At 43.4% G+C, this 12,273-nt stretch overlaps 1 protein-coding gene across 2 annotated transcripts in view; it reads left to right on the top strand.

Moving 5' to 3' along the window:
* Positions 1-12,273, top strand: part of ZNF438 (zinc finger protein 438) — a 127,455-nt gene that overhangs the window by 80,764 nt on the left and 34,418 nt on the right. For both annotated transcript variants that reach the window (XM_085631831.1, XM_085631832.1), the window contains exon 4: positions 8,915-10,661. In XM_085631831.1, coding sequence (XP_085487957.1) covers positions 8,915-10,661 — 1,747 coding nt within the window. The remainder of the gene's footprint in view (positions 1-8,914; positions 10,662-12,273) is intronic.

Below are 12,273 nucleotides of genomic sequence, written 5' to 3'. Positions count from 1 at the left end.
CTTCCCCCTCTCGGGTCTCTGGGGACAGTATTGATGATGCGGAGTAATCCCAACCCATCTCTTCCACTAGTTCTTGTTCTTGAGGGGTATTTTGTCAGATGTTTCCCCCTGATGTTCGTTTGGGTTTTTTCTTGGCTGTAGTGAGCTTTCCTGCTGGGGTGCTGTCATCTGAGGACCTCGCCGCTATTAGATATATCAATATCTGATACCTCAGATACTTCATTGAGGGAAAATAATTTTTCCCGTCACATCCAGGGGTTGCTCACATTGTTCAATAAGCCCCTTAACCACTGCACTCCGGGGGGCAATAGGTTGCCATAAATGTCTGATTCCATCTTTGTCAGCCTGATTACAGCCTATGGTAGAAACTTGTTCAACGGTTATATTCTTCGCCACCGCACCTTGGTCAATAGTCAAATTCACTTCTTCTGAGCCCTCTACCGTGCCGGTAATTGCTACCGTCGTCTGTACTGCCCCTAGCGATGAGCTATAATTTATTGTTTTATCTGATTCACACTCTGGGCTTCCAGTAGCATTTTTTTCCATTTGGCATACATTCTTTGTATCACTTATAGATGAAAATAGACTTGTAATAGCAGGTTGAGTTTTTTCTGGCTCATAAGATATTTTGTTTCTACGATTGGTTAATTTTGCCAAGGGGTCAATTTTCTCAGATACAGGTATAGTTTTGACCTGTTTTTCAGTTCTGGGGGGAGGGGGGGGGGGGGGGGTGAGAATCACTGTTCTTATTCTCCATTTTAGGGTCGGCTCCCTCTTGCCGCCCCGTAATGGCTGTAGACACTCGCTTCCCTCTCCCTCGAGTTGCCATTGAGACCGGGAACGCTCTGGGTTTTCTTGCAACCACAATGAGGCGTAGGCACAACCGCCTCCAGCAACTGCTGTCAGCAGCAGCCGCGCTAGAATCTCCCAGCTCCCTTCACCTAAGCCCGAGCTTCCGCCAAGGCTCCCGCAGATGTACGTATTGTGTCCGCCCCACTGCGAAGCCAATCCGGAGCATGGCGGGGCACCACGATTCCTGCCACTACTCGCGAATTCTTGCATGCCGCTCCTGTCGCCGAAAATCACGGGTTATACTTCAGCCAGGTAGGAAAGAGGTGACGGAGGTTTGTAGACCGACTCAATCTTGCCCATAACCAGCCGTGGGCACAAATTTCATGTAGGAAACTTGTCCTGACTTTTCCCAGGAATCTTAAGGGAAAGCAGAAAAACTAAATATCAACCAATCCGTAAACAGTCCCCATTTTATAGTCCATCGACAATGTTCATGACCCTCTCTCTTCATACACAGTTGCAGTCCAAGTTGTAAAAAATGCATATACACTCTGATTATTCTTGCTTGGAGACCTCATTACCTGATAGAGAATCACTTCTGTAATTCACATCCATAAACAGGTGATCATATCAGCTAATAAAATAGAAACTTGAAATAGTATAAACACGATCCTTTACCCCTAAACTGTATAGGAATGAGCATTATAAACCAACAAGCCATAAGCAAACATGTTCACTGATAGAGAAGTAAATGATCATAATTAGAAAATACTTCTACCTTAAATGGTCAAACTCCAAAGCGGTTATCATCCCTTAAGTAGGGAGGGTACAAGATACTTGATATGGGTGGGAATAATCCTCGCCTCAGGGTCATTAATAGAATTTAAACTTTCTGTTACAAATGCTTGGAAATGTTTCATTCTTTGTCAGGGCCAGAGGCTTGAATTATGCTCGTTCAAAGCTTCTCCACTGTGGTAGGAAGAGGGGCTTGCAGGAATGATGATTAAACTAAGGATTTTATTTTAGGAGTGAAATGCCTGTAACCGGGATTACCCGGCACCCACGAGCCTCACCTGCAATTGACTAACGTTGTTGTGAGTACCGGAGCATAGCATACAAGTTGATCGTAATCGAGGCATAGAAAACATCAGAAAGCCTCGAGACCAATCACCTGTAAAGACTCATGAACACGCAAGGCTACTTACAACCTACTGCAAGATTTCCTCCCTCGACAACATAAATCAAGAAATGTAAATTTGAAATGGCAAGAATAAATAATAAGATATCACAGTATATAACATATCACAGGTATGAAAATTAATACTATAAAGTGATGCATAGTTAAGCAAAGACACAGGCAAGAAAAGAAAAACGTTACCTGATTACCCGAATACACAATATTTGCAAGGTAGTCTTCTTTGACGCCCCCCACTCCTGACCTCGATTTCCACACCGCCTGGGTTCTGAAGGGCAAAGGTGTCGTCCGTCAGACCCGAGTCACCCTCTGAAGTGACTGCTCCTGAAACCGATTGGACCTCTTTACCTTGCAGCTAATTAAACCGCTAGTGTCACTCACAGTATGTTTTTTAAAGATGTCCACTTGTGGACTGGTAAGGTGCGCCAGCATCCCCTTGTTCCACCAGGCCTTATTCGCCAAAATAGCCGACCCTTTGCTCACTTGCTTGACAAATACAGGTGACGAAAACTTAGACATCCTCTTCAAAACCTTCCTTGGGTTTTTTATAAATACCCAATCACCTATTTGTAATAGCACATCCTTAAAATGCTTCCCATCATCAAACTGGGCTCTCATGACCTCTTGCCTCTGAAGTACGTGTGACCTGAGAGTATTCGCAGATTCAAACTCCAGGCTGTTTTCCCCACATAACCAATTGGGGAATAAGCTGGTGTGCACCTTTCTACCTTTAAGCAACATGAATGGTGCCACACTAGTGGTGCTGTGGGGAGTGATGTTGTAAGACCATATTTAGCTGCGCAAAAATTCCTAAACATTCCGTCTAGAGGAAATTGCTGTTTGTACACCCCCTTTCGCTATTCTGTTCACCCTTTCAACAAGGCCATTGAAAGAAGGTGAGTAAAGTGCTACCGTGAGATGTTGACTACCGTGTCACTTAAACGTGCACATACGGTGCGAATAAAAAAAAATGTGTACCATTATCGGTGACAGTGATTTTGAGTGACCCCTCTAACATGAGATATGCTTGAGAAACTTAATGGTGTCCTCAGTAGTGGGACCATCACAGAACAAGTAATACATTCACTTAGTATGATAATCCATCAACAAAATCAATTATCTATTCTCATAGGAACCAGAAAATTCCAGTCCAAGCTTGTCCCAGGGTTCTTGTGGAAATGGAACAGGATGCAGTGGCGTATTTGAAGTTTTCCAATGTTTGTCAGATAACTAAACATTGTGCACACCCTTCAATCATCATAACGCTTACTTGCCACTCAAGAGAAGGCCACCAATAATATTGTTTGAGACATTGAAATGTCTTAGTGACCCCCCCCAATTAGAGTTATTACTTATGTTGACCCACACCTGAAACATACTAAAGACTTCTTAACAGGCTGTTTCCATGTCTTGTTGCCTGTATTTACTACACTAATGGTATCATCACCAAGTGTATTCACCATGTTAACAGATTGACCTTCATGAATGGTTCTTGAAGAAATCATGTAACGCTCAATCCCCTTCACTAAGTCAATTGTTTCTAATAAGGTGCGGTTTCTGCAGCCGAGCAACAGCTCCTGAATGTTATTTGAGAAACATGAAAACACAAATTGGTCATGTATACAAATGTCAGTGCTTGCGCCAAAATCACAGGTTGGCGCAAAAATTCTCACCACTTCAATATACTCCCTAACACGTTTATCCGCGCTTTGCTTCCTTTTGAAAAAGTTATGGCGTTCAAGCATGATACTTGGCTCGTCTGCCTCCTTGTATTGATCCCGATCATCTCCGAATCATCCTGGGGCACAAACTCCGATAAATTGTTAAATACCTGCTGCACTGCTAAACCCATACAGCTGTACAACATTGCTACTTTACATGCTGGTATGAATTTCACATCAACTGCCACAAGGTAATTCAAAAAGGCGGGCGACTGTGTAATCTCTTGTCATAGACATACTATGGCATGGTCTAGCTTTAAAATAGTTAATAAATAACACGTAAGGCTAAGATACAGTGAGCGGATCAGTGATATGGAAATAAGGAGCGTAAATAACACAAAGAAAGTACTTGTAAGTGGAGGAAATCCAAGGAGACTTACTTAAAATGATGCCCAAACCTCTACCTGCTCCTCAAGGCAAGCAGTGCACAGTAAATTCCTAAAATAAGCAGCAAACACACTTGTTTGTGCAGAAAATGTCCTTAAAGAGCACTGCCCTTTGCAGCGTCTCAGCGTACTTGACCAGCCTTATCCACAAGTGCGCAGCGCGGCCAGGAAACCAGGGGACGCCTATGACAAGTTGATTGGCGTGACGCTGAGGACACTATGTGAGCACATGTGGAAGTGCACGCTCCAGTTGAATGTACGTCTGCAGCACATGATGGCCACAAGTAGAGAAAGCTGCCCAAATATACTTGTAGTTCACGGCAAGGCCTCAACTGAATGAGGCGGCACCAGGGCGCAAAGTGCTGTAGGGTCCTGAGAATACTCCCACAAAGAAGATGACTGTGAGGATAGCAAGCGTGGTCCTTAACAAATAATCCACCAAATTTGAGTGGGTGGGTGTGTAGAAGGTTCTGCCCATCGCCAGAATGTGGTACGATGCGGCACATGCAGGAATGATGATTAAAAAAAGGTTTTTATTGTAGGGGTAAACACAAGGAGATGATGGACGGAGCACAAACTTTTCAGACACTCTCCCCCAGTCACAGACCTTGGTTTAATCCATCATCATTCTTAAGCTCACTTTCCACCCCAGTTCAGACCCAGCCATATGCAAATCGGTCTTGACCCTGTGCCTCATGGAAACAGTCCAACCCGAACTGCCAAGCGAGGTCTTCCCTAGACAAGAAACAAGCATCCTGGGACTGGTTTCAGGGTAACACTCCTCATCAGCCAGGCTTAAACAGGGGTGGGGAATTCCTATCTCCCGACGCCCGAGACATCTAGATTTCTTACAAGGGCAAGAGGTTTTAATTTCTAACTTGTCCAAAGGACAAGTAGACAGGCTTACGGTAATCTGATACACAGCAGTTTAACCCTATTGGTCACAGCCAGTTAATAAGGAGCTCTGAGCAGTTCATTGGCAGTAAAAGGGTCAATTCAAAATCTGGGGCCTGCACTTTAATTTCACCAGAGCAGAACAACAACATGATTGAGCTGAGCTCAAAGTTGCAGCTCCATATAAAACATCAACAGCACTGTCAGGTAAGAGTCATTTTGCTTTCTCCCCGAGGCTTCCAGGCCCTCCTCTGGCCCTTTCCTTTCCTTCGAGCATAAGATGCAGCTCCAGAACACTCACATCACTGGAATGTAAGAGGCTGGGCCTCTTGGCTCATGCTCTGACTTTAACCTTGTGACCCCCTGCCTTTTATTCTGTGCTTCACCCTTCGGCCTCAAATCGGCCCCAAGATCCCTCCTGCCCTCGCCTCCGGGGGCCTACAGTAAAGCCCATGCTTTCTCTTCTCTTGCAGCCCCTGCACAACCCTCTTTTGCACTTTGCCTTTCCTGTGCACCTTATGTTTCACCCAGTGCCTGTACTTGCTAACCCCGCTCCCCTTGGCCCCTCATATTTTACCTAATCCGGGGCTTACATTAAAGCTCATTAGTTTACCCATGGGGAATTCACGCAATCCTCAGGCGCACCCTAATTTCTCTCCTCGCACTGGGCCTCTCCTCTCACTTTGTGCATGCACCAGGGGCATCTGAACATGCCACTGTAGCTAACAGCAGCTGTGGAGTTCTTGATGGGCCTCTTCTTTCTACAGTTCCAGACAAAGGTTCATAATTTACTTGAAAGGGTTGATGGTTATATACATGGATGGATGGATGGAAGAGCGAAAGGATGGATGGAAGAGCGAAAGGATGGATGGAAGAGCGAAAGGATGGATGGAAGAGCGAAAGGATGGATGGAAGAGCGAAAGGATGGATGGATGAGTGAAAGGATGGATAAGTGCAAGGGTGAATAGATGGATGTGGTGAAAGAGGATAGATGTGTGTGGATGGATGAGTGAAAGGGTGAATGGATGGGGTGATAGTGGATGGATGAGTGAAAGCATGGCTGGATGAGTGACAGGATGGATGGTTGAATGAAAGGGTGGATTAATGGATGAGAGAGGGTGAGTGAAAGGATGGATGGTTGAATGAAAGGGTGGATTAATGGATGAGAGTGAGTGAAAGGATGGATGGTTGAATAAAAGGGTGGATTAATGGATGAGAGAGAGTGAGTGAAAGGGTGAATGGATGGGGTGAAAGTGGATGGATGGATGGAAGGATGGATGGCTGGGTGGATGTGAAGATTGATTGATGGGTGGGTGGATGGATGAGTCAAACGGTGGATGGATGGATATGAGTGAAAGGGTGGATGGATTTGAGTGAAAGATAGAAGAGCAAAAGGATGGATGAATGGAGGGATGAGTAAAAGGGTGGATGGATTTGAGTTAAAAGGAGGATGATGGGGTGAAAGACGGAAGAGCAAAAGGATGAATGGTGGGATGAGTGAAAGGGTGGATGGATTTGAGTGGGATGGAGGAGTGAAAGATGAAAGAGCATAAGGATGGCTGGATGGAGGGATGAGTGAAAGAGTGGATGGATATGAGTGAAAAGGTGGATGGAGGGGTGAAAGTGGATGAATGGATGAGCGAAAGGATGGATGGATGAGTGGAAGGAGGGATGGATGAGTTTGAATGATTGATTTGGAGCTGGAAGGAAAGGTTTGGCCAGGGGTGTTGTGAACCACTCACTTTAGCAGCTACAGCGGGGTGGAGCTCTTGATGAGCCTCTTCTGTCTGGAGCTCGGCAGACAAAAGCCCATAAGTAACGTGTAAGGATGAGTGAGTGGATGGATGTGAGTGAAAGGGTGGATGAGTGACGGGGATGTTGGATGGACGATGGATGTGTTGATGAAGGAAAGGGTGAAAAGATAGATGGGTTGCAGGGTGGATGGATCAGTAAGCGAAAAGATGGATGAGTGAAAGGGTAAATTGATGGATGGATGAGTGGAAGGATGGATGAGTGAAAGGGTAAATTGATGGATGAGAGGAAGAATGGGTGAGCGAAAAGATGGACGATGGATGGCTATGTTTGGGGATGGATGGGTAGATTTGGATATGGATGGGCGGATGGATGGATTGACAAGCAGAATGGTGAAAGGCTGATTAAAGAATGAATGAAAGCTAATGTAAAGGTGACATGTTAGATATCAGTGGGTGAATGAAAGGATAAATGTGTAGGTCTACTGAAAAGAGGCAAAATAAGGAAATCACTAGTCTTCAAATCCTTCTATACTATGAGCCTGACATAACCAGAGAGGCTATTATCCGAGCTCTTCTATGAGTGCTGCCATTATTTGACGGTGCACATCAAGGCACCAAAGGGACAAGTGGATTTTGTACAGGACATGTAGATTTATGAAGCTACCTGTCCCATGGACAAGTAGATATTTTACTAAATTCCACACCCCTGCAGGCTAGCTTGAATCCAGTGGCAAAGTGAGCAAGAGACCCATGTCTGGGCAATATAAGGCACCCTTTTGCTTGGTGTCTTTGGCCATGTCTAGGATTTTGGTGAGGGGCCCTGTCACGTCCAACAACTTATTCTGCCACCTTTTCACTGGGGGACCACATTGAAGACCTGGGGTGGAGCAAGTCATCTGGATCCAACATATTTGCCACCAGGTTGTCCTGCGGAGCCAGTACAGAGCGGAGTCCCACAGCCTAATCTGCGGACATTCTTCACGGCATAGAGGGGTCCGGATCGCTGTCCGAATCGCCCTGAGAGCCCTCCCTTAGCTGCTTGGGCAATATGTGTTAGATTTTCCTCCATGGTGGCCTCCTAAAACTTTGATGGAGTGTGATGTGGGAAGATTGCCTTCATTTGTTCCAAAGTATTGATGCCTGTACCAAGAACACCCTTCTGCTCACTTGCGACTTTAGAATTTCAAGGTTCAAGTAGTCCTTGATCCTTGGAATGTATGACTCTATTTTGTGTTGAGTGAAGGTTTCTTTTGTAGATGGTTGTTCCCAGTAAAGTCAGCAACTTGATTGGCGGTTGCAAAGTACTTGGAAGTCATGGGTTGCTAATCATGTGTGGTTAGTCTGCAGAACATGTAAGGACCTGATCGCATTTTCTTGGTGCTTCAGTTGGCACATAATGCTCGCTGTTGTGTTCTGTATCTGTTGATGGTGATCATCATTTAGTCTAATAACCCCAGATGTGCTCTTTTGGCATAATCTATTGTGTTTAAAGCAAGAACCATAACTGCCTGAGTTTTTTGATGGAAAAGTTCCTCAATGCTTTTAGACTGCAAAAGCAAACATTTGAGACATCAGATACCTTTAGCTTCCGGGACAGGTTAGCATCCACCTCTAGATGTATTTTAAAATGTAGTAGAATGAAAAACATTTGATACCTGATATAGGCAAAAACACAATTGATGTGTATAGAACACTACATCATGGAGATGCATTACTGATTTGAATACAGAGGGGACTAGCCAATGTAGTCCCCGTCTTCGCTGTTTTGATAAGCTTCATTTAGAAGTACTTAACCTCTTCAGCGCTGCGCGGATTCCCGCGCAGTGCTGAAAGATCTGAGCGCGGGCGGGGCCATGACGGAACGGTTCCGTCATAAGCACAGCCCAACCGGCGTGCATGACGGAACCGTTCCGTCATCGGCATCGAAGAGTTTAAATGCTGTGTCCATTGATATTCAAATTGCGACCTAAAGTGGCTACAGTATTTAGCATATGTTTGTGGCCACATTAGAGCTTCCGTTGAAATCTACACTGTTTCAAAAGTGCAATGATCTTTGGTTGAATGTGGCAAAATGTAAAGTAGAAACAATTCCACTTATCTGTTTTAAGTGCATGATTTTATTGTTGATGCTTTTTTTTTTTTAATAGATTTTTGTTTTTTTCCCTCCCACAGATGAACAGACATCTTTCACTTGGAAAATACACACAAACGTTTTGTCAAATAAAAGTCACTTTAGAAGTATTGCTCCTAAAATGGCACCAGCGGTTATAACGCAACATATGCTGAATTCACATCCTTCTTCTTTGCCTGATGTACAGAATAATTCAATTTCTCTGATGAGCCCCAAGCCAGTGGTAATGGCCGCACAAAATTATGCTTTGATGCAAGTAGCAGGTCAGGAGGGAACATTCTCCCTTGTGGCTTTGCCTCAGGTTCCCCCGCAAGGGTCGGGGCAGCAGCAACGCATAACTGTGCCAGACAATCTTAAATTGCCTATTCCAAGATATCAGTCTGCTAGGAAGAGAAGTTCTGAGAATAATTCAGCTCGTCATTCTATTCCTGGATCTTCTTGCAAGACATTTCAAACTAAAGTACACACAGAGGCTCAGCTAATGACTGTTGCCCCTGTGGGCAGTTCTGAGCCATTGTCAACCGAAATTACTTCAGAAAATGTTGTATATATAGATTCAACATCAACCGAAGTTGTTGATACTTCACAAATTGAACGTGATACAGTGATCTCTGTTCCAGGAACAGAAAGTGCAACAACTACTACTCAGACTTTTGCAGAATTGGAAAGAGCCTCTCCTGAGCCTGTCATCATGAAGCAGAATTCACTTTCAGTTAGTACTGACAGTGAGGATGTAAAAGATTTGGTTGTGGTATGTCCAAAAACTGATGTAAACATGGATTCTACAAGTGCTGTTAATGTTTCTTCTGCAATCATAGGCAACACAGTTCAGGTCATTCAGTTTCCACCGGCAGGAAAGCTTCCTGTATTACCATATTCCAAAATAGAAAACACAATATATTCACACTCCGAGGAAAGCTCTGAAATGGATGGGAATGTAACATTGTTAACGTCAGCGGCCAGCAACCTTCCAGCATTGGTTGAAAACTCAATCATAACTGTTGCAGATTCTGGTGATCCACAGTCCACTTCTTTCTCGGATATCTGCAAATCTCTCAATTGTGAGAGAATTTGCCCACCTGCAAAATGTCACATGGAAAATTCGAAGCAACAAAAAGTTTGGACTGGGAAGAGGAGAGGAAGAAAAAGGAAAGTGCCTGACGGAACTTTGACATTGCAAACAAAAAGAAAAACATATAATTATAATAAAGGTGGAGACAACAAAGACAAGGTTAAAGTTGTTTCACAGGAAGCAAAGCAGAAAAACACTGAAGTGTCTAAAAGGTATCGTAGCATTATGCCAAAGGTAGTATTTCTTGTCCAAGCTTTACCTTCAGAGAGAGCTTTTAGCTACAGACAGACAGATGACCTTTCCTCCGAATCTGGGATTGTCTGCAAAGGCATTCCGTCTGCTTCAAAGCCGTGGCACAAATGCCATATCTGCAATCGTACCTTCCAGCTCAAGCATCATCTCGAGGACCATATGAACACCCACATGAACAGGCGGCCGTACAGTTGTCGACTGTGTCGTAAGTCCTACGTACATTCAGGTAGTCTCAACACACACATGAAACTTCATCACAGTGAGAGTCGTCTGAAAAAACTTATACCTTGTGAGTTTTGCAGTAAAGTATTTGGTCATGTAAGAGTTTATTTTGGCCATCTCAAAGAAGTACATAAGGTTATCATTGGCACTGAAGTTACCACAGCTCAAGAGGTTGGTGAAACAATGAAGAAAAGTGAACTCATGGTGGTAAAAATGGACGAGAAAGATGCATCCTTAGAGGGGTAAATACCTTTTTTTTGCCTTCTTTTTATGCGTTTTCCAGGTTTCAGAGAGTATTATTGGGTCTTACAACTATTCTTATTTTTTAAATATGAAGTATGTTACAATATTGTAAAGGTATGTGCTGTTTTTGATGCCTTTATAATCTTATATTATAAAGAACTGTGGCACTCTCAATTGATTCCTAAATTGATTGTAAGCATAAACTAGCCACACAATTCTAATGCATACCTTCTATTATTGTTCTGTTTTAAGAACCCTTTGCAAGGCATGGTTTTTAAAATTACAGTTGTCAACATCCGTACTTTCTATCGGGGATCTTCAATTTATTTAATTTTTTATTCATTTTTAATAGTTTTTATAGCTCATACATGACCCTTGCAGTCAGAGCGTTTTACAAATTTACAGAGAGCAGAGCAGTTATAACAATAGTATCGTATTTGAGGGGAAAAAAAGTACAGGAGAGGGTAGTACCCAGAAAAGAGGGTGCACTTTACAATGTTCAGAGAGCATAGGAGATAAAACAATGGAAACAAACTATCATAATCCAGAAAACTACAGGATCAGGCAGTGTTGAGAAAATGGAGGGTCATGTTAGGACGGTTAAGTCGAACACTAAGGTAGCCGGTGAGAAGTAGTCATGCGTGTGATTGAGTAATATAGTATCTTAGGATCTAGACAAGAAATGTGTTCAGAAGCAGAGTTTTGACTTATTTCTTGAAGGATCCAGTCGAGGGATTCAATCTAACTTCAGGAGGCAATGTGTTCCAAATTCTCAGGCAATCTTTGAAAAAGATCGGTTGGTTGCAAGTTTTTTTTCTTGTGGAATCTGTGAGGTTTCAGAAGTAAGTTGTTGGAGCTTCTGGATGATTAGAAAACCAACAACTCTGTAGTCATAAGGTAGACTTCACTCTGCACATCTTCACGTGTGGTTTATGCAGTGGCATTTTTTAGTTTGTGTTTGTTTTTGAAAAAGTTCAGTGAGGCAAAATCTCACTGAAAAGGCCTTATGACTTCTGTCGTTTTAGTATGGAAAGTAATTGTAGACTCCAGTTTCTGAAGCAGTGTTTTTCTCATGTTGGTTTTGTTGAACTGTGAAAACATGGACGTTGACCTTTGCAGTGTAATGTGTGTTTAGTGGTGCAGTTGCTATAAATAACGTTTTTTTTAGGGGGGGGGGGGGGGGTGTCTTTGTGTCCCTCAAATCCAGAAACCATGCAGATAGCGCAATAATTGGGAACAGACCACTCCGTGTTTCGACCGGGAAACCCGATCTTGATCATATATACACAAAATGTCATTAGCACACACTCTACTGTATCAGATAGTACTTTGGAGGAATGGGGGTGGATGAGTTCTTTTTCATTCATTGATTTTTTTTTTTTTTTTAATCCATGGTAAGTGAATGGGAAACTTCGGCCAATTCCACCATTTGTGCTGGTTTTCAATTGCTTGTCCCCAATTTAACTAAAGAACAAAAAAGGTAGCATACAGTCGGAGTGCCGTGCAGCGCAAGAATACCAAGTTCCACAATGTGAATACATGGAACGAGGAATACTTGTTCCTGACAGCACTTTCAGGCCTCCAGACAATGTAATTGTGCAAGTGGTACCT

The sequence above is a fragment of the Triturus cristatus genome, chromosome 10, assembly GCF_964204655.1.
Source record: "Triturus cristatus chromosome 10, aTriCri1.1, whole genome shotgun sequence".
Lineage (NCBI taxonomy): Eukaryota > Metazoa > Chordata > Amphibia > Caudata > Salamandridae > Triturus > Triturus cristatus.
Note: the sequence above shows the minus strand (reverse complement) of the source record. Positions and strands in the feature narration are given on the sequence as shown.